Source organism: Pteronotus mesoamericanus, unplaced genomic scaffold (genome assembly GCF_021234165.1).
Source record: "Pteronotus mesoamericanus isolate MK-2021 breed Mesoamerican mustached bat unplaced genomic scaffold, CSHL_Meso_final scaffold_651, whole genome shotgun sequence".
Classification (NCBI taxonomy): domain Eukaryota; kingdom Metazoa; phylum Chordata; class Mammalia; order Chiroptera; family Mormoopidae; genus Pteronotus; species Pteronotus mesoamericanus.
This window is the reverse complement of record NW_026555325.1, coordinates 17,783,538-17,807,637: the sequence shown is the minus strand read 5'-3', so window position 1 is coordinate 17,807,637 and position 24,100 is coordinate 17,783,538. Positions and strand designations below refer to the sequence as shown.

Here is a 24,100-nt window from a genome sequence, read left to right as displayed (position 1 = left end):
CACATAAATGAAACAAAAAACAGAAATCACATGAATATATCAATAGATGGGTAAAAAGCATTTGATAAGGTACAGCACCCATTTATGATAAAAAAACACTCAGCAAAGTGGGAGTAGACAGAGCATACCTCAACATAATAAAGGCAACATACAAGAAACCTGCAGCAAACTTCATACTCAATGGGCAAAAACTAAAAGTTTTTCCCTTAAGATCAGGCACAAGACAATGGTGTCTGCTTTCACCACTCTTATTCAACATAGTATTGGAAGTTCTAGTACAGTGATCAGACAAGAAAAATAAATAAAAGGCACTCAAATTGAAAAGGACGAAGTAAAACTGTCATTGTTTGCAGATGATATGATAGTCTACATATAAAACCCTGTAGACTCCACCAAAAAGCTATTCAACTTAATAAGTGAATTTGGCAAAATGGCAGGATACAAAGTCAATATTCAGAAATTGAAGGCATTTTTGTACAATAACAATGAAATATCAGAAATAGACATCAGGCAAAAAAAATCCCATTTTCTATAGCATCAAGAAAAATGAAGTACCTAGGAATAAACTTAACCAAGGAGGTGAAAGATCTGTACTCAGAAAACTACACAACACTGAAGAAAGAAATTAAGGAACACACAAACAAATGGAAGCATATACCATGTTCATGGATTGGAAGAATTAACACCATTGAAGTGTCCGTACTACCCAAGGCAATTTATAGATTCAATGCAATCTCTAATAAAATACCAATGATGTATTTCACAGATATAGAAAAAATATTTAAAAAATCAATATGGAACCATAAATGACCCCAAATAGCCACAGCAATTTTGAAAAAGAAGGACAAAGTAGGTGGGATCACAATATCTGACCTCAAACTATATTACAAGGTCACTGTAATCAAAACAGTCTGGTACTGGCATAGGAACAGACACATAGATCAATGGAACATAATAGAGAGCCCAGAAATAAACCCATGTCTCTATGGTTAATTAATATTTGACAAAGTGGGCAGGAACATAAAATGGAGTAGAAATAGCCTCTTCAATAAATGGCATTGGGAGATCTGGGCAGGTACATGTCAAAAAATGAAACTCGACGACCAACTTACACCATACACTAAAGTAAACTCAAGATGGATAAAAGACTTAAATATAAATTGTGACACCATAAAAGCCCTAGAGGAGAACATTGGCAGGAAAATTTCAGATATCACACACAGCAATATTTTCACCAATATATCCCCTAGGGCAAGGGATATAAAACAGAGTAAACAAATGGGACTACATCTAATTTAAAATCTTCTGCATAGCTAAAGAAAATATCAGCAAAATAAAAAGGGAACTGACTGTATGTGAAAACATATTTGCCAATGATACCTTGAACAGGGGTTGGATCTCCAAAATATATAAATGACTCACAGGATTCCACACCAGGAAGACAAACAATCCAATTAAAAATGGGCAAAGGACCTGAACAGACACTCCTCCAAGGAGGGCATACAGATGGACCATAGGATTATGAAAGGATGCTCAATATCACTAGCCGTCAGAGAGATGCAAATTACAACCACCATGAGATACCATTTCACACCGGTTAGAATGGCGATTATTAACAAATCAAGAAACAACAAGTGCTGATGAGGTTGTGAAGAAAAGGGAATCCTAGTCCACTGTTGGTGAGAATGCAGACTGGTGCAGCCACTGTGGAAAATAGTGTGGAATTTCCTCAAAAAGCTAAAAATGGAACTGCCTTTTGATCCAGTGATTCCACTGCTGGGATTATACCCTAAGCATCCTGAAACATGAATTCAAAAGAATCTATGCAACTCAATATTCATAACAGCATTATTTATAATAGCCAAGTGCTGGAAATAATCTAAGTGCCCAGCAATAAGTGAGTGGATCAAAAAACTGTGGTACATTTACACGATAGAATACTGTGCACCAGAAAGAAAAACAGAGCTCCTACCCTTCACAACAGCAGAGATGGAACTGGAGAGCATTATGCTAAGGGAAATATGCCAGGCAGTATAAAAGACAAACACCATATGATCTTACCTGTAAGTGGAACCTAATCAACAAAACAAACAAATGAGCAAAATAGAACCAGAGACATGGAAATAAAGAACAGACTGACAGTTACCAGAGGGGTGGGGTGGGGGGATAAAGGAGATAGAAGGGGAAGGGTCAAGGAACATGTACAAATGACCCATGGTCAAGGACAATGGGGTCGGGATTATCTTTGGGAGCAAGGGTTGGATGGACAGGGGAGAGCAATGGGGGAAAAATGGGAACGATTGTAACTGAACAACAATAAAAAAGAATTAAGACTAAGATCTTCATTAGAAATTAGACTAGATGCTAAGATGTTTCCATGGTAACTTACTGAAACAGGCCTTTTTTCATTTAATGGAAATGTATCATTTATGTACATACCACATGTAGTTCCTTGCTCTCTATTGGATCAAGTCCTTTGATAAAAGAATGAAAGATATGAACTGAAAAAAAATTCCATAGCTCTATCCCTGCTTGTGGTAAAATTAAACTTGGGCACTAAATAAGAAGAATAAAAAGCATTTTTCATTTTGGTTATATTCATTTGCCAAGCTATATTTAACAACAAAAGTGCATGTCCAAGTATTTTCATGAGGTTGTATTAGAAATAGGTTCCAAGCTATCCTTTGACACCTTTGCAGACTGAAAGCTCTTTGCTCCTTTTGTCACCCTCAAATCAAATTTCCCTTGTTTGACATTTACATTCTATTATTATCTTAGCTCCTCTACTTATAAAACTTAATTTTCTGCTTTCTCTAGTGTAGGCCTGCCACTCCCTTTGGGCCTGTAGCCTCGCTACCCTCACCCGCACTTCGTTCTCTGTGCTCGCTGTCACTTTTGTGAGGCCTCTCCTGTCCTTATCAAAGCTCTTTCTGTGAATACCTCCTATAGAGCAGTACATTCTTTGTTTCAAGAATCATTATTTTATTATCCTGTCCAGATTGAGTGCAGGGATTGTGTTCCTATTTACTTATTTATATTTCATATGTTGAAAAGTGGAAGTGGATTTACACAGAATTTTACATATAAATACACACAGATACAGACACACACACACATGTATCTATCAGGTAAGAAATGAAAGAGAAGAAATTCATCCACATAAACAATGAAGTAATAAAAATAATTTAATAATGAGGTTAAGTATAAATAATAGAATATTTTTTTTTCTGTATGGACTATGATTTCATAGGGAAAAAATACTCTTACTCAGGAGACAAACAACTTTTCATAATATCCAGAACAGTATGAAACTCTCTTATGGGAACCCATGGGAAGGATTCTATGTCATGTAACAAACAGCATCTTCACCAACTTTCTTATACACACAAAAAAAGAGTTTGCGTTTTAAGTATATCTTTGTATTCCTCTTAGTGTCTATACATTACTGGGTACATATATGGTATTCAATAAATTGTTGACTGATGAGCTTTTTTTCCTTTAAATCATTAGTTTTTGATTGCCTAGCAGGTTGCTCAAAATTGCCACATTATTCTAAGATATTTTCTAAAAACATTTGTTTTCTAAATATTTTTTTCCTAAATTCAAACTTTCTAAATTCATTTTCCTGTCACTGGCCCAAAGATTTCACAAATCATTCGGATTTCCTGCTCTTGTCTCTATAAAAAAAGAGATTAAAAATACTAGAACTGATGGACATCTAGTTTAACCATATCATTTATAGTATCGAACACTGAGGTCAAGAAAGGACAAAGGATTTTTATAAAGCTGCTACTAAGGCAGAATATTTGTGCCCTGTCACCCATCTTATGTCAAGCCCAAATTGCCAGGTGGTGGTATTTGGAGGTGGGGTCTTTGAGAAGTAAGTTAGATGAGGTCATGACTGTGGGGCTCTCATGAATGAGATCAGTGTCCTCATAAGAAGAGGGAGAGACCAGAGCTTGCTCTCTTTCTCTGCCATATGAAGAATGACGCATAAGCCAAGAAAAGGAGAAAAGCACTTGAAGAGAAAGTGAAGAAAAGAATGAGATTCAGAAATATGAGAAACAACAGAAGAGAAAAGTAATGCTATGACTAAATAGTTGATAGAGATAAACCTATATCTTAATAAAATTTGCAGAAAGCTTGGAACCCATCTCTAAGTAACAGGAGCTTTAGAGAAGATAAACTGGTTGGCTGAAGGGGCAGAGTAATGCTGCTAGTAGCAAAACACTTTTCTTTTAGTAGTTTTTGGTTAACAGCTTACCTTTCTCAATAGGAAAAGTTCTATTGGTAGTATGAGATAAGAGAAGTGTATATACTTCTGTGTACATGGATTGCGTGTGTGTTGGGGTTTTATTAAACTGGGATAATATGAAACTTTATGCTTTATGAGAATGTGACATTTTACTTTTAAGGGAATTGTTTTTCAAAATATTCTAGGATTCCCATTAATTAAGTGAAATTAAATTTATATGAATTTTTCAAAGTGTTTAAAGTATTTTAAAATTTGAGCCTTAAGGAAATTTAACTTTAAACTCTTTAGAGCATAGGCTGATATAATGATACACTATAATTAACCAGTTAATCAACAGAATAAATATTTTTATCCTACTGTGTGCACAAGTGTACACTGATATCACTGTTTCCCAAGATGCCGTCTTAGAGACTAACATACCAGTTCAGTCTGGTGTCCCTCCTTGTTGCTCTTGTAGCCCCTTTTCCATTGACTGCTTTCTTTAACAGGAGTTAGAGTAGACATCTTTATCATTTCAACACTAGGAATAATTAAGCCTTTTCTGAAACTGGTTTGTTTTTATATTTTGACATAATGAATTATATAACCAATTTTGTACTTATAGCTAGAAAATGCAGAGCCAAAGTTGTGGCTCATTAAAATGACTGCAGGATTTCAGGGAATTAATTTTAAGTACTTTACAGTAAAATAGTAAAAGTGCTTTCTAGGTTGAACTTGCATTGCCAATTTTTCCATAGCTCTTAAGAAAACTGTCACATGTGATAGATCTTAACCATTATTATGAAGAAATACATAAAATTAGACTGAGCAACACTTAGAAAAAATAAATCTAAGAAACAGGCACTTTTAGTGCTCAATTTTTAGGAAACATTAAGAAAAAAATCTCACAATTTCTGAGTATTTCCTAACAGGGAAAGAAAGGGGTTGAACACAATGGATTTATCATTTGTTGCTATGCCAGGAAGCATTCTGACCAGGCAAAATGAGGCAAAATCAGATGATAAACTTAAGTTTCTGCATATATTAATCAGTCCCAAGCTTAGAGGGTATTCATTTAATATAAATAATAATAAAGTGAGTTGAGTTTTTTTGTCATTGCTCAGTTCTTAAGATTTGAAAAAAAAATTACAACAATATATAGAACTCTTGTGCAGAATTTATTAACTATTAACTAAAGAGGCAATTCTCATTTCAAGGATTGACTTTTAGATATTTTATATTTTTCAATTTTTATTAATATAAGATTTAGAGCTTATTGACAATTTTATGTGCTACAGTAATTACACTAAAATTGAAAAGAGAACACAATAAGTCAAAATGGAATCTCCTTATACAAATTTTCCATAAGTAAATATTCTGTAGGACCAGTGTAATTTAATTTAAAGGCTTTCAATTTAGCTACCACTTCATTTCTTGAACTAATAAAATGAAATATATTTCTTATTTTGAGGAAGGTCTAGTGTCAGACCTCTTTTCCAAAGAGATAGATTGCTTACAAATACTCAGCTAGACTATTTCTGGAGTTTTCATTTGTGAGCTCCTATATTAATTTCCTGTGGCTGCTGAAACAAATTATCACAAACCTGTTGGCTAAAGGCAATGGAAATTTATTCTCACATAGTTCTAAAATCTGACATTAGTTTCTTTAGGTACAAATCAAGGTGCCAGTAGGTCAGCATTCCCTCTGGAGCCTCCTGGGGAGAATCTGTTTCTTGCCTCTTCTAGCTTCATGGCTACTGCCTGCATTCCTTCACTTATGGCCCCATCATTCCTTCTCTGCCTCTATGGACACACTACCTTTTCTTATTCTGTGTGTATCAAATCTCTCTCTGCATATAAGGATACATGTGGTTGCATTTAGGGCCAACCAGGTAATCCAGAACAATCACCCCATCTCAAAATCCTCAATGTATTTACATTACTGTGTGTGTGTGTGTGTGTGTGTGTGTGTGAGAGAGAGAGAGAGAGAGAGAGAGAAACATTCACAAGTTTCAGGGATTAGGATGTAGAGACATCTTTGGGGGTTATTTTTCAGCCTATTATAGCTCCAAATCTAGGCACATCCATAGCAACAATTTCATCCTCCAGGATATTTTTTTCCTTTATATGGTTGAAATGTTGAAGCGATTTCTGTAATAACAGCAGGTTTTTGAGTAACTGAAATTTTTGTAAGAAAATTTTTTGTTCACTCAGTTTTACAATAAGTAGTTATTACCATGGGGAGTTAAAAAGGAAAATATTTTTTTGCTTTCAAGAAATGTTTACATTTTTTTGAAATATGGTGAATAAACCCACATCCTTGAAATGACAGCATGAGGGCTAATTGAGAGATAATATGAAAGTGAAAAAAAATTTAATTGAATTCAGAAGAAGGAATTATCAATGAAGATGGAAAAGCAGAAAAAATATAATACTATATGAAGAAAATTGAGTTTTGAACAGGAATTAGATAAACTGTCAACTATGGAATTATGTAAACTGGAGAAATGTATATCAGGTTGGTATAAAAGAGAGGTGATAAAAAACCAAACAGATCACATTAATTTTTTAAACATCTGGTCAGGCTATACTCAATAGAATTGATGGAGTTGATAGTTTCCATAGGTGAGTAACAGGAGATATAATTACAAAGGTACAAAGGAGTCAGATTACATAGACCTTGGACTAATAAAGAATGTTCATTTTAGCTTGTATAATCCAGGAACTTTTAAAGGTTTTTTTGTTTGTTTGTTTTTTTCTTGTTGGAAGTGATACATTTGGAGGAGTCCCCACTTCATTATGTGAGTAGAGTGAAGATGGAAACAGGTTCAAGCAATGGGGAAACTGTATTGAAACTCTGGTAGTAATCAAACTATTGTGGCAATCAAAGCCCAGACTGAGAAAGAAGAATTATTAATGAAATAAAAGAAGAAATAGGTAAAAATCACACATAGAAAGAATCCACAAGGCTTAGTGTCTAGTTTGGGGAGGGCGGGGGTAATGAAAGACAAAAGAGGACAATGTAAAAGAAGGGTGAATAAAGAGATTAGAGGTACAAAAGGTTTTGAATAAAAGATGTAATTACAGATACACTGAGTTTGAAGCTCTATTTTCTCATTCAAATAAAAATATGTGTTAGATTGAGACAATGGGTGGTCTGACTTTGAAGCTTCCTTAGAGGTAAAGTGGAGGGGACCAGTTACCTAGAAAAATAAATAGTAGCCTCACTGGCTTGTACATGTATCCTAAAGGTTTTGTTGATACAGGACTGCTCTGATAATAGCAGGCACTGTTGAGACTTACTGGGAATGAAACTAAATCTTGGATTGATGGATCTGAGGATGAGCAGAGACATCATGATCCCCAGAAAAAGTGGGCCAATGTGAATTATATGTCTTTGGATATTTTGCTCTACTAATATCATATACTAACATCATCTACAGTGTCTATTTATAAACTAGGATAATGAGGTTTTGCTGAATGAATGATTGAGCCAAATTACCATTTCATCCTTAGTATATTCTATTCATCTGGTAGGAACATCAGCCAATCCAAGACCAGAGATGTTCTCCCAACCAAGCATTAATGAGGTTGAAAGACTCTTAGCATAATTTCTATTCCTATAGAAATTATAATAACTCTGCTCTCTTCTAGCTTGCATGTATCCAACTCATTTAAACATTTAATGAATGTTACATGTTCATTCTTTCTTCATAGACCATTTCATTTCATTTGCAAATTTACATTGTGAAATCCCTGGTGAGTTTTTATTCCATTATGCAGACTACTAAAATGGGACAAAATTAGTGTAGAAATGGTTTCTAAGTAATTACAGTACTTATAAAAATGCAAACTTTAAAAGGAATACATACGTGTGTTGAATGAATGCATTCATCACAATCTGGGAGTATATTAGAATGCATTACTAAAATCATTAAGCTTTCTCTAGGAGAAGGGGTATAAAAAGGAAAGTATCTATCTACTTTCAAAAATGTATGATACACCTATCATAAAGTTAGATTCTTCTTAGGTAAAAATAATCACATTTTAGAGGAGGAGGAGACATTTGTATGAAAATATAGATAAGACCTGCTGATCTCTTCTCTGTCTTGGCAGACACAGGGCTATAAGAAATGGTTAGCATAAACTACCTTGTAAAATGGCTCTGAATCATTTACTGCAATGAATTACATGGAATGTTTCCATATGCTTTCTAGCTCTCTTCAAATGAGTGGCTCCAGGGAGAAAGAGAAACATAAATACATTTTCTAAAAATGTGAGTATTTTTCATCATGGTTTATAAATATATCTTTTTTTATCTTTGCAAGGAATGAATACAATATGCATGGGGGTTTCTTTTCCCCCTTTTTGGGTTAAAGATGTATTGCAATTCAAAAGGAACACTCAAACATTAAATTTTTAAAAATTGCATACTAGTACTTAACATCAAATACATGGTTATTTTATAAATATTACATTAATCTAATTTGTACATAAGTATATTTTATATAAATTTGAAATAGAACTTAGTGTCAATATTTAAGTTGATATATGAGTTCTGTCCAGAAAGTATCTATCCATATAATATGAAAAATAGAGACATTTATTGAGGAAGATACAAGAAACATTGTACATAGGACAATGATACCTTAGTCCCCTTCAAAAGAGGCATCTTGGCACCTCACACAGTTGTCCCAATCACCATCACATGCCCTGTTGTATTTTCCTGAATCTCATCAATGGGCTGAAATCTCTTCCCTTTTAAAGGTGATTTTAGTTTCGGGAAAAGCCAGAAGTCTCAGGGCGCCAAATCTGGGCTGTAGAGGGGCTGAGTCATCTGGGTGATCTGATGTTTCCCTAAAATACTCTGCACAAGACATGATGCATGAGTGGGCACGTTGTTGTGATGAAACTGCCAATCATCAGTTGTCCATAGCTGTGGCCTTCTGAATCATTCCAGTTGTTTCCTCGGAGAAATGTTTAAGCTTAACGCAAAATTTGATGCAGATTCCTTGCTCTAATCACTCAGTCATTTTGAATGCGATGGCCACAGAGTACTCATGCTCACTCAAGGGCACCTACTGTTCCCACTGACTAATACAACAAAGTTGTCATTGTTCATGCATGCACATTTCCAGATCACTCTCCTTGGCTGCCAGGTTGCATTGATGTCATGCAAGCCATTCTCATTATATTAACAATGGCTGGACTTTTTTCTAGACAGACTTGTGTGTCCAATGAGACTAAGATCTATTTGCCAGTTTTGGTATTGGCTCCTTTAAGATTCTATAAATGTCATTTAAAGGCATCTCATTAAAAAAAAATTTTATTTATTTTTGTGTGTGATATGAGAAGGTATCTAGTTTCATTTTTCTATATGCATCTGTCCAATTTTCCCAACACTATTTATTGAATAAACTGTCTTTAGCCCATTGCTTCCTCTGTCAAATATTAATTGACTATAAAGGTGTGAGTTCATTTCTGGGCTCTCTATCCTGTTCCATTGACATATGTGTCTGTTTTTATGCCAGTACTATGCTGTTTTGATTACATTGGCCTTAGAGTATAATTTGATATTAGGTAGCATGATTCCTTCAACTTTGTTCTTTCTCAGGATCACTGTTGTTATGTGTGGTCTTTTGTGGTTTCATATAAATTTTTGAAATATTTGTTCTAGTTCTGTGAAATATGTCATTGGAATCTTGATAGGAATTGTGTTGAATCTATAAATTCCTTTGTATAGTATGGACATTTTCAAGATATTAAGTCCTCTTATCCATGAACATGGTATGTGTTTCCACTTGTATCTTCTTTAATTTTATAATTTATAATGTATCTTCTTCAGTGTCTTATGACTTTTTTGAATATAGGTCTTTTACATCTATGGTATGGAATGTAATGAACAAACTGGACTAACACGCAAAATAGAAACAGACACAAAGATAGCAGGAAGACAGCTAAGGGGTAGGAGGTTACGTGGTAGAGGGATTGAACGAAAAAGGAAAAAGGAGTCATGGGTGTGGATAACAGTGTGGCGATTGGGGATTATATAATGGGACTAAATAGTAATGGAAAAAGTACAATAATTTTTTTTTTACATACAAAAGAAGTATATTTCTACACCAAAAATAGGGAAAGCATAAAGGCAAGCAATGATTGAAATACATAAAGTGCTTAAAAGTCTGTTTATGAAAACACACTATAAACAAAATGTCAAGCCTGAAACATATCTGCAATATGACAGTAGGTAATAATCTTACTTAATAAAGTGTTTTTATAAGTAGATTAAAAAAATCCTCTTAACCCCCAATGAAAACATAAGCAAAAACATAACTAGGAAATTCACAAAGTATTGATATCAATTATAAAAATATTTAAGTATACTGGTAATGTTAGAAATAGGATTTAAAATAAAATAAAATGTTCCTCCCATACTAAATTAGCAAAGACAAAAAAGCAAATAAAATACAATACGCAGTTAAGGTTGGCCACTGTGATCACAATCCTGGGGGAACCAATATAAATGCAGTGAATATAAATTTGGCATAGAGTCAGCAGGATTTAAGTTCAAACTGACTTTACCACCTCAGTCATTTTACTAATCTGTCAGGGTTTCTACTAGACTCATGAGTAAATTCAGGATGGTAACACTATACTCTTCATAGATTTTTGTGAGAAGGAGATAATGCCTTTTAAATGTTTTTCATAGTGCCACTTGCTATTTTAGCTATTAGTCCTAGTGAAGCAATAAAACATTAAAAATGATGATTTGTTGCTGTATACTAAAAGGTATGCTGTTGCATAACCTTTGATCAAATTTACTTCTAGACATTATTTCTGAGGAGGCTCACTAGATTTTAGCTACAAGGTTATTGATGAGCCTTGTCTATAACAATGAATGTTGAACAATAAAGGATTAATTAAATAAATTATAATTTGCCCATTAAAAATTTGTCCTGTTTACATTAAGAAGTTACCAACCAATAGATAGAAAAGAAGAAGAAAAAGGTGTTGAATACGAAAGAAGAAGAAGAAGAAGAAGAAGAAGAAGAAGAAGAAGAAGAAGAAGAAGAAGAAGAAGAAGAAGAAGAAGAAGAAGCAGCAGCAGCAGCAGCAGCAGCAGCAGCAGCTGGTTTATTTGGATTTTAAATAGGGAGTAGGTCTTAAGTTTGTTAGTGGAGCATTTTGTGGCCAATAGTGGAGTTAGAGAGAACAGTATCAGTGAACTGTAGAGATATAAAAATGTGCAGAGCATGCAGGGAATAGAAAATTATCAGACATATGTCTAGAACACAAGGAATTATTAGAACATCAAAGAAGACTGCTAGAAAGACAGATGGTAATAAAATTATGAGGCTTTGTATTTCTAAGACATTTTTACTTTATTCTTTGGGCAGTGAAGAATTGTTGGAGATGTTACTCAAATTTTAATTTTAATGTAACATATATGAAATGTATGAATGGAATTCTATAACATGTATAGAAATAATGAAGCATTTTTGATCACACAGGTGAAAGAAGATGCAGGCTAACATAAAAATAGGGGTCCTCATTGTAAAGGAACTTAAAGGTGGGAGTCAAGGGACATTACTTTCCTAGAAATATCAGGATTTGGTGATCAATCAGACTTCAAAAGTGAAGTGTCTGTGTTGGGTTTCAAGTTTGGATGATTGTGTGAAAGGGAAAAAAAATGAGTACCTTTCAAAAAAGTTGAAGTTGAGATGCCTGTAGAGATTGCTAATAATTATTTGGCCATTGATTCTAGAGCTCAGGAGAGAAGTTAGGGATGAAGTTATAAATAGGAGTCATTAGTGTTGTAGAGAACATAGAAACACTTCCAGGAATCTCTTAATTTTTCAAAAGTATAGAATACAATCCCATAACTTCTAGTAACATGCTTTCTACCAGTAAATTTTAAGTTCTTTCTTTAATATGTTCAAGTTTTACTCACATTCCTTTTTACTTTTCATCCTTTTGATAATGTTTGATGATCACCATGATAGTACTTGCTAGTAAAAGAGCATTTCAAGAATAGACAAGAATGAACTAATTTTGATGTTGCTATGTGAGGTAGAAGACTTTTATTATTAAGATTTTTAAAAGAGTACCTGAAGATGATCATGTCAAATTTAATAATTCTCCACTTGTTATCTTGTTTTTCTGGTATTCCTGCTTCAAAAACTTCCATGCATTCTCTCATCTGTTTACTTGACTAGTTTTTATTTGGTACCTACCATTTTCAAAGCCCTATGGCAGGTGCTGGAGATGAAAAGAGGAGAAGATGCTGGATACATGAGTGTTTAAGAAAAATATGTCCAGCAAGTACTGAAAAGTTGGTTTTGTCTTGATATCTCAAGAACTTAAAAAAGAAAGAAAGAAAAAACTACCAAAACTCCTGTGCAATGAGAAAGGGTTGAGGTATGATTGTCAGCAAAGATAAAGAACCATTCTTTTAGAATTGTAGCTGAGTGGAAATACTAAAAAACAATGGTAACATTTGTTACGACTTTTGTGTAAAAGCAGGAGAGAAAAATTTGAATATTTTTATGGACTGAGGCTACTTTTAAGAATTCAAAACTAAATAACCATAAAAATAGATGCTGCTTCCATGGTAACATGAAAGAATAGCAATAAAAGACAGGGAAGGTGGCTCTGAGAATAGAATCCTAAAATCTGTTATTTTTTCAAGTAAGCCTAAAATTTAAACATGTCCCTACTATTAATCATCCTGGAAATATTGAGTTATACCAAAGTATGAATCATAATAGGGTTTTATGTAATGGGTTAATTTTTTCATAATATGTATTTGTTAGAACAACAGGAAAGGCAGTGTATTTTATTAAGCTTAACAATATCATAGAAAGTGTGGTGCATTTATGTTGCCTCTGGCATTAGTCACTAAAAGAACATTTTTTTCTTATAGAAGTACAAGGAGAAATAATTAAGAACATAAATGAAAAAATAAGTACAGAAAATAATTAATGACAATAAACCAATAAGTACTGAGTGTCTAGTATGTGCCAAGCTAGTGTTAATTATTTTACAAATTTAGTAATCTTTAGAGGAAAAAAAGGGGAAATCTTTTATCTATGTTAAAATATTTAAGATCAAAAACATGTGACCTACTGTAAGTTACCCAGGCCAGACTAATGCTATAAAATAATCTTTTATGCACAACAGTTCATTTTTCTCCAGTTTTGTTTAATTATGAAATTAATGCATGTGTGCAAAAAAAGTGAGATAAAAAAGTAAAATTTCTTCTTCCAATTCAATCTTCTCACCAGAGGTAATCTATATTCCAAATAGACTGCCATTCATAGCTAATAGATTATATAATAATCTATATATCGATATTACAGATATTATATAGAAAAAAATGTTAACACATTTTTCATAAATGAGATCATTCAAAATAATTTGTACTTTGAATTTTTTACCCTCTTTTCAGTTTTTAATAACAATACACATAGACATATCAGTCATTTTGGTGGCTATCTAGTATTCTATGAATACACCATGATTTATTTAAATATCCCCCTTTTGGTAAATATTTAGCTATTTCCACTGTCTATGTTATAACAAAAAGGATGCCGGTAAATACTCTTGTGCATATATTTGTAGAAACAAATAAGTATTCATGGAGATGAAAAATAGTGGTTTTAATTCCTATCTCGCCATTAAATTGATAATGCAGACATTAGAATACCTGTCGGTACAGGGTTTTTACTTATTGTTCCTTTGCTCACTTCATTTATGAATCCCTGAGACTGGTGACTTTGTATACTTTTGTCTTCATTTGCATATACATGTTAAAATGAGATAGGTCTAAAATATTTGACACTCTTCATTAACTGTAGGCTTGTGTCCTTTTAATTAAATTCTGTAGCACTTTCTTTAAAAATCTGGGATAATAAAATACCCTAATTAGTTCTTAATTTGAATGCCCATTAATCTGCTAAACTAAGTCTTTATCGTTATTGACTTGTAAGCCATGTTCTAACTTGATAGTTTTCACAACAAAAATTGCCCTCAAATATGAAGCTGATAAAAAAAGGAGAGTTTACCTGATTTCCTCCCATACCATGACAGTTGAATATGCCCACTTTTTCATTTTCTTTGCGGCCCATGTTGTCTAAACATTGATTAGTCTCAACATTTCTTATCTAAAGAAAACATACACAAAAAGAGAAGTCAGAGACATAAGTCAAAATCTTTCTAGTATCATCAAACTGTATATTGACAACAAAATGATATGTGTTTGTAAGGAAATTTCTCTAAGAACATATTGCTTTACATATGTATTTTTCCTTTTCTGTGTCCATTTCCAGATCCGTGCAAGGTTCTGAACTCCTACTGAAATAAGCTTGAACAGCCCTGGCATTGTCATTAGCACCTAATCAAGAGGTACTACTTGCTTACAGCACAGTATCAAAGAAGAAGGAAACATCTACATGCTACACATCAGGAATTTTTCCCAAAACCCTTTTAAAATTAGGACAGTTTCCAAATTCCACTCAAATAACCACAGTCTGTTCTTGAACTTTCTATAGTACCATTTGCAAAGGAATAAGAACAAATTGGTTAAATGTTTAAATTTATGTTTTTGTAGATTGTTTCATTACTAGGTGCTTTATTTTATATATTAATAAAGATTAATTACATTGTTTATTTCTGTAACTAAAACATATTCACCCATCTTTTTTCATTTCTAATGCCAAACTTGATGCAAAGCAGTTGACCCTATGAAAACTTATTACGAGGATAAATGGTAATTTCATATTAAAAAATTTCTCAGAAGCAAGATTAAATTGCTAACTGCAAACATAAAATTCTTGGTATACAATCACGCACTGCTTTAGTCCCACAATTAACATAAACCTAATACATATTTGAGCCAAAAGTAATTACAAAGGCCATTCATTGAGTTTAAAAATGCTCTAATTACTAAGTCATGTACAAATGAATGCAAAAATGAGGAAAAAAGTTGTCCTAATATATAAAATGTTTTCATTTTTTTCCTTAGTCTCAACTGCAAGTATGTATTTACTGTACTTGTCCACTCTGTGTCCAAAAAGTTTTTATCTCTGATTCTTATTAGGATGTGCATATATTACTGTTCACTCATACATTACTTGGATATGTTTATTTATCTATCTATGCTTTAGATACATGTTTATTCATATTGGCAAATGAAAAAGATTAAAAACTTATAAAGAAGATGGATTAGGTTAATGTGTATCACTTTTTCGTATGGTACAGAACTTCATGGTCATGTAATAGTTCCTGGAATTGGGAAAAATGATATGATTTTCACCTAAGGCCCCAACTGGCAACTGAGAACAGTGGGGATAGGCATTCACACTTGACTAGGGTTGGAAAAAGCAGAGCAGAGGAGGCAAACCCTGGTCCAATGGGTTAGGATTGAGAGATCATAAATGCTTTCATCAAGAAATCTGAGCAGCCACCCATTAGAAAGGACAGAACACACTGTGAATTTTAGAGGGAAAGGATATAAGTTTCAAGTAGCAAAATTATGTACAAGCCCCATAATGGTGGGTTTAGGACTAAAATGTTCTCTCAATCTGATTTAGGTTGGTTGGGGTGCTGGAGGAGACTGAGCCAACAGACTAAGGCTGAAGGTTTTTTCAGAACCTGTAGGCTGCACAGGGTTAGGAAAGGTAGTAATTGACAGGTGTAGTAAATTGGTCTGCCTATGTTTTAAATGGTCTGAAAAATACATAACATATAAATTGAATTATTTTTAAATCCCTTACATCAGACTTTTCTCATTAACTTTTCATAAAAGGCACACTTCTTTAGAAACAATAATATTCTTTATTATTATCTATCTTCATAAAAAGCATAGAATAATGTAATATGATAACACTTAGGGGAATAAATATCTCACTGAGTAAACAAAGTAAACATAGTCCCTTCCATTACGGAGCGTACATTTTAGAAGGGACGAGTGCAAAGTCCTACAAAGGAATATAAAGTAGAAAAAGTAATGACAAGGGTACTATTTTAGAGAGGGGTGCAGAAAAGGCCACTCCGAGGGAACGTTACTTGAAAAGACACCTTATCGAAGCCATAGAGCAATCATATTTCCACCTGTGGAAGGGCGTTCCAGACTGGAGGACAGCACATGCATGCTCCCTGCAGCTGAGAAAGCTGAGTGACATAACAGACTCAGGTATTCCTAATGATGTAGCCGGGGTACAGTGAGGGAAGGGAAGATTAGAGAGGTATCCAAGACTAAATGATGTAAGAATCAAAGGTTTCTGAGCATAAGGGTGACATATCAGTTGCTTATTCTGGCCGCTGTGTGAATAGTTTAGACGGAGGCAAGAGTAAGAGTAGGGACACAAGTAAGGCGGCTACTGCCGTCATGTGAACAAGAGGCGGCGGTAACTGGGAATAGAAGGGTTATAATGGAGCCGGATAGATCAGAGGTCAAATTTGGCATGGTTCTTAAGGTAGAATCAAGTCGGATTTGCAATTAAATTGAATATGAGCTATGAGAGGAAAAAAAGACATCAAGGATTCCAAGCTTTTGACTTGAGCAAATGGGTGAATGATTCCATTTACTGGGAACAATACTCTGAGCTTTTGTATACATTGTTCAAATATATCTGAGGGCTTGGTATTTAAAAATCAATTTGGTAGATTTGAAATCCTTGGCTCGCAATGTTTCCTTGAGTATCTTTACAATGTCCTTCTATCTACTACCAGCATAAATAGCTGTTTTTGAAAATTCTGACGATAATCTTGTTTTCTTACTGTTATCCTTACAAATGTTTATCTGCCTGAATTCCAATCTGACTTTATTTTTCTTTTCTTTAAAGTCCAATAGAGTTAGCACAGTATGTCTTAATATTGTTCATTCTGGATCACTCTTCAGGTCTGTGGTGTTCCTTTTCAACATGTAGTTTCAATTTTATTTTCAAGAAAGTTTCCTTTTATGATAGTTATTATGTTAATTTTGTTTTATTGTTTTGATTTTTCTCATTAGAAAATTCCATTATCTTGGATCTTCTTGTTTATATTTCATATACATTACTTTCTATTAAATAGTTTTGTTTTTTATTTCTTTTTTATTTAAAAAAATCCTTTTCCCCTCTAAAACTTTTATGGCATTTTATCCTGGAATTATTGACTCATATGGTCTTTAAGTTTAGCCTCCATTTCTAAACTGTCTTGTTCTTTAATTTTTAATTCTTTCCTGTCCTCATTTCAGAGGTTTTTCTAAATTTGATTTGTATTGTTCTTTTCTATATCTTATGATTATAACATTTTTTTACCTTGTTTTGAAATTTTAGGTAACACTTTTTTCCTGCTTTATAAGCACAATATTTTGCTGTCCTTGCCCTGTTTATAGAGATATTCCACTTAGTTTATCTTTATTCTTTATTATATTCATCTTTTTCAAAATTTTTTTTGCATGTAGCCAATTCTCCCAGTCTTTTAAAAGGGAAGATTTTATCATGGGATCTTTTCTCTCTCTCTCTCTCTCTCTCTCTATCTTTCTTTTCTTTTGGTGGGGGGTTGGGGGAGCAGGAACCATCTGGTAACTTAAAACTGCTCCCATGCCTGGTTCCCATGCCCAGACATTCCTATTTATTGGTATAAGGTACGGCATGTCCATTAGGGTTTGTTTTTTTTTTTAATTTCCTTAGGTAATTTTAATATGCAGCAAGGTTTGGCAACTACCATGCTGGAGGAAGGTATATAGTGTCTTAATGTTAGATTGTGACATTATAATGACTTTTCCCTTTGGAGTAATTTCTTTTTCAGTAGTTCCCATCTGGGCTGCCTAATAGACTCATCTGGGAAGCTTTTGAAATATTCTGATGGGCCTCGCCCTCATAGATTCTTCTCCAAAGGATCTGAAGTAGGATAAGGATAGCGATTAAAGCTCCCAGGAAGACTCAAGTGTATAAGTAGCGCTGAAATCCTTCCTATCAGAAGAATACACTGGGGTACTTGCTAGCTGGAAGCCTATCTATTTTGTGAATCATTTTAAACACTGAGTGCTGGTGAAAAGTTAACGAGGTTTTTACACCAAAGCTGATTCATTTACTAGCCAGTGGGAATGTTCAAGGTGAATGTTTCGAGCTGCCCTTCACAGGAAATGTTTACATAGGAGACCATGTCTAACTTCACAAGTCTGGATCTCCTATTTTTTTACATTTGGAAGAGCTGAAGAAAATTGCCATTTTTTTTTTTTTGAGATCTCCTAGTTCTGTTCATCTTTTCTCTATTTTTATCTGGACCTTCCATTTCCTCTGTCCCTATTGCCACTACCTTCTCAATTTGGGCTTTAGTCCTTCAGATTCCTCCTAAGAAGAAGCTCTAGCTAATGAGTTTTAAGAATTCACAGGCCACAGTGTTTAGACCCCTCAAACATTAGAAAGGAGACTTTTCACTGACTTATAAATTAGATTGTATAAAAGTGTGTCTCCCAGTTTTAACTATGATAAAATTGCTCTGAATCAATTTCTCATGAATATTTATTAGTAATTTGGGTGATATCCTAGTCTCCTTTCCATGAGGCTTCCCTTTGCTTCCTACTGCAAAGATCATAGTAATATATGGTCATAAAACTGACAGCTCCTATTTTGGAATTTGTGAGAACACCTTGCCACCTAATTTTGTTGTCAGCGTTGTCCATCAATTTTTGGTTTTGCTTTCCCAGATGTTCTTTCAGTTTCATGGGGGAATTCACAGACATTCAAACACTATGTCACTGCTGCCATTATTTTTTCAGAATTCCAGGATAGACTCATTTTGGGGACCATGAAGAAAGAAGCCTGCTACATTTTTGACGTGTTCTTACTTTTCTACAGTGGTTTGGTAGTCTCTGGACAAGTAGCATTACTTGTCTCTTAGGATATAGTGGATATTCAGAGGATACAATATAGGAACTTAAATCCCCTCTGGTGAGATTGGATGGACATGGGATCTGAGAGACAAGAAATAGAAGTCAGTGGTTGGGACAGTTGACAAAGGAGATAGGGGAGACAACCACCATCACTGCAATATTAATTGGCAATTATGAATTGTATGTGCCACTTGCAATTCCAAGTTCTTCTGTATAACAGCTAATTTAATGCTTATAGCCAACCTATTACTCTCACTTTACAAATGAAAACATTACGATACAGTGAAGTTAAGTAATTCACCCAAATAAGGAACTGAAAGTTATTATAATGAGCAATGCTGACATCCAGAGAGGCAGGCCTTTTATCAGAAAGGAGGCCTGGAAGGAGCGAGGGAAAATCAAGTTCTAGTTGACCAGAAATAAAGGTAACAATAGGTAATCCAGACAATGGTGAAGACACATAGAACAAGACCTACGGAAGCAGGCTAAGATCAGATCTGGGGACCACAGTAAGAATAGAAGTAAGGTTTTCTTCATGTTGAGTGCCACATTGCTCAGCTGAGGTCCCGCAACAATGTCTCGCAATGGACAGGATGGCATTAGGTACAAACAGGATGGGGCACAGAGTGTCAGGGAACAAGAATATCAGTCAATACCCATCTTTAAAAAAATAGGAGGAACACATCATAGGAATACAGACAAAAACTATCTGAAAAGTTTTTGTCACTAGGCCTATGATATCCAGATTTAAAAAGAAAAATCCACACACACCTAGAAGGCCGGTTGTTTTATATCAGATTGTTCTCAAGTTAATGAGCCAAACACTGTGGGGATTTGCAACACTTTCTTCAAAATACAAAAATGGTCACTAGTGTGTCCTGACAATCCTCAGAAAGAAAATCTTAACGCAAATTATATGATAGTGGCATATGAGAAAGTTCAAACTATGCATCTCATCTTTCAATATGCAAAGATGATCAGATTTAGGATCATGTGTGACTTTTAAATCAAAACCTCTTTAAGAATACTCTGGAACCTTTGTTTAAGCAAAGAAGTGAAATTTCAGGAAAGACCCTGATCTTGTCACTGGTACCTGACAATATACCACTTGCTTGGTCATGCCATTAAAAAAATCTAGGCAACCAATTACTGAAGAAGTTTGTTAGAAACTCCTTACTGAGTCTGTTCAAAGACTTGTATCAATGTAATTAGAGCACATTGGTAGTTTTGGGATCTGGAAAATTCTTTTGACTCATGCTTCATGTTAGCCAGCCTTTTTCTAAATGTTTCTACTGATCAGCTTTTGCTCCCTCTGCTGGATTTTAATAGCAAGCAACCATGAGAACCCTAGTTCTAAAAAGAGGCACGCACTCCCTCCTACCATGACAACCTTTACATTTCAAAACTAATATGTGAAATCCATTCTAAAGATAAGAGTCTAAACTTAAACTAGTTTTTTTTTTTTGCTTAATTACTCCAATACTTTTTTATCCTTTAATTTTACATTATGTTTCTCAGAGTCATTATTTTACATGTCAACCTCATTTGTTTTTTCTTTACTTTGTAAAGAAGGAGATAGGCACATTTGTAGTAAATTCCAGAGTTAAATATTAATGTTTCAATATTATAATTGCTCTACTGAGTATGCATTTAAGTATTTACTCTTTTCCAAATTGTGAATAAATCAGAGGGATGTGTAAAAAAATCTATATGCTTAATAAATCCAAGCTGACTTTGGTGTAGAATGCCCTGATTAATGACTGTGAGATTTAAAAATTCTGAATATGTGATATCTTAACCCCACTTTGCTAAAAAAGTAAATAACAAGAAATTAAACAATTTCACTTATTTTGGTGAATAACAAGAACAAATATGAATCCTAGGAGAATTCAGTATATGCCTAACTTGCATTTAGTTTACTGCAATTATTTGTGCCAATATATGTTTGAGTAATAAAATTAGAGTTAGTTCTAGCTTAATTATCAGCAATGTGAATTAAAAATATTTTTTCAGGTAATAAACTCACTCGCTTTGTTCATGGGTAAGCCATCCAACCCAACTTCTTTAAAGTTAACATCTAATGATGAATAGCATATTCTGTCTGTACATATGCACATTCAGTTACCCTGGCATGAAAATTAGCTACCTGGATACCAAAGGGTCTTGGGAATATAATCATGAGCAGAGAGAATGCCCCCATTTGTGTAAGTCATCTAAAATGAGGTTTTCTTACTGGTTATCCTATTAAAGGGTCAAGAACACTGTGAACCTATAAATAGATTGATCTCCTGATTACCCACAGAGAGGGTAAAACTTTAAGCATTTTAGCTTCTGATCTTGGCATTAGCTGACTATACCCTGAATCCCTTCCGTCTGCAGCTTCATAGATGTTCATTTTCAGTAATGTATATTTGCTCTTTAACAATATCTAAGGACACGGTGCCAATGTGTGCCAACACCTTAACCAGTTGCTTTGGTTAAAGGATACGAGAGGAAAAAGAAGTGCTAAGGCCAAGTAGGTAATATACAATGCACAGATAATGTTTAGACATCGTCAAACCAACAATGCAACCACAAATTTTAAGTCCCAAGAGTTAAAAAAATCCTCTTGGTTCCAAAAATCCTCTTCTTCTCTTGCCCTCTCAAGTACCCATGTTCTATATAGCTCACATAAATTTTTTTTTTTCCCAAAAATGCTGGCCTGTCATAGGCCACAAATCTGGGGAGAGAGATTACTGCATTAAAATGCCATTTTTCTTTTTTTCTTAAAGATTATTTGTTTATTTATTATTTTCAAGAGGGGAGGGTGAGGAGAAAGATAGGGAGACAAACACCAATATGTGGTTGCCTTTCATGTGCCCCCTACTGGGGACCTGGCCTGCAACCCAGGCATGTGCCCTGACTGGGAATCGAACCGCTGGTGCTTTGGTTCCCAGGCCAGCACTCAAGTCACTGAGCCACACCAGCCAGGGCTTAAAATGCCATTTTTCAATATTAAACTTGAATTAGCCTTTATATTTACAAGATCAGAACCTGGCATGTTAAATCTACATGAGCTAAAGGTCTACTTAAGAAGAGAATTTAGTGCTGCAAAGAGCTTCACTTCCTTATTCCATTATGATCTACTTATCGAGTCTAAAAGGCACATGCTTCATTAAGCTACTTAAAGGTTTTAGTTCAAAGCAATTGCACAGCTTTTAACTTCCCATTGGAAATTGCATGAAATTCATGAGCTGGGTAAAGTAATATTTCAATTACCTGAGTAAAATGAAAATGTGAGAAATTAAAATATAACCATCTGACATCAATAATTCTTCTAATGATTATTTTGGTGACAACATATAATGAGAAACTGAATACCGCATTTGCAACTGAATATCACATTTGCCTCTATCTTCTAGTATAGCTAGGAAAATTTTAAAAATTAACAAGGAAATAACATATTCACCAGTACACTGCAATATTAAATATATAGGCTTTCAGAAATAGTGAAACTTAAGGAAATTGTAAATTGTTAAATCTTAATAATTTCATGTGATATTAAATGAGGAGTACATATGAAATAATTTTGTTATCTGGATAAGTAGCTTGGACATGAGATATCACTTTGATAAAAAGCTTTTAAGTAAATAACTGTTGTCCATTAATAGTTCATCCCAAGCTCATTATCAAAATGTCCATCTTAAATTATGCATATGTGACTATGCAAAATTGAATTAGGAAGTAGTGCTTGTTGCTCAGTGAATTTGTCCTTCTGTTTCCATGGAAACAGTTGCTAGATTGCTTCTCTTGAACACTGGGTTTTAAAGTGGAAAACTACAGTACATTAATATCTCAGAAAGTTAAAAAATATTATATCTCACAGATTCTTCAATTTGTTGGATTTTTGAAACAGCAGTTCATAGCATGCCTATACACTTCATGTAGAACAATTTAATTTCTACTGAATTTTGTGATTTTCTCTTGCCCAGTACAATGGCTTAAGAATAAAGGTCTTATTTGACTTTGCATCTTTGGCATATAATACAGACTCCAGCTCAAGCCATTTTTAATATGCATTTTGAATAAATAACATATAATAACATATTCTATGTTCTTTTTATAGTTATAAGAAAATATGAGATTTAATGCCATACTAAAGTCATACTGAGTCCTGACTTGAATAGCTAGCTAGTTCAATGACTCATAGGTCATTCACATAAATTTTCTATGTGACAGTTTCCATATCAAATGGGGAATAATAACAAAACTCAAGTCATGTAGTTGTGATTTTTAAATAATCTAGATGAAATAAAGCATCTAGGATAATGTGTGACATAGTAAGAAATCAGTCAATAGTAGCGATAATAATTACAGTAACTATACTGGTGTTGCTCTTACGTCTTGTCCAGCACGGTGCTAGATGCTCTGTATCTTCAATCATCACTGTAACCCTGTATAGTTATGCTTATGCTGCTGACAGGTACCAGAGAGATAACTAGTGGCACTCAAATTGTAAATTGGGAGGTCAGATTTTAAACCCTCCTTTGCTTGCTTCCAAGCCCTGGGACATTTTTTTTTTCTTCCCCGTACAACATACTGCCTCTTCTGGATATATTTCAAAAATCAAGAAAGGCGCAGTATCTCTCTTTAAAAGCTTTTCAAATTATTTCTATAAATTACAATATGGCCACCGGATCCATTACAGAAGATAGCTAATTCAAATAAGAGGTTGTACAAAGAAATTTTCCCACACTATACTCTATTTTTACTTTTTCAGAAAGTCAGTTAATTAGGTTTCCTTGATATAGTGCAGGAAAGCGTAAAATTGGATTTTTAACATGGAATAAATGCCTAGGTTCCAGTTTAGAGCCCTGAGTGTATCTCAGGGGTCCCCTGGGTGGCCCTGAGAATTTTCCAAATGTCCTCTTTACTCACATCTGTCCTGTTATGTGCCCTGGTTATATCTTCTTTTAGAAAAAGTAATCAATGTTTACTCATCAGGT

General features: G+C 34.0%; 1 protein-coding gene across 3 annotated transcripts in view; it reads right to left on the bottom strand.

The window, feature by feature from the left end:
• The window catches only part of GALNT13 (polypeptide N-acetylgalactosaminyltransferase 13), a 593,991-nt gene that overhangs the window by 31,605 nt on the left and 538,286 nt on the right, over positions 1–24,100 (bottom strand). For all 3 annotated transcript variants that reach the window (XM_054562685.1, XM_054562683.1, XM_054562684.1), the window contains exon 11: positions 14,299–14,397. In XM_054562685.1, the coding sequence (XP_054418660.1) occupies positions 14,299–14,397 (99 nt within the window). The remainder of the gene's footprint in view (positions 1–14,298; positions 14,398–24,100) is intronic.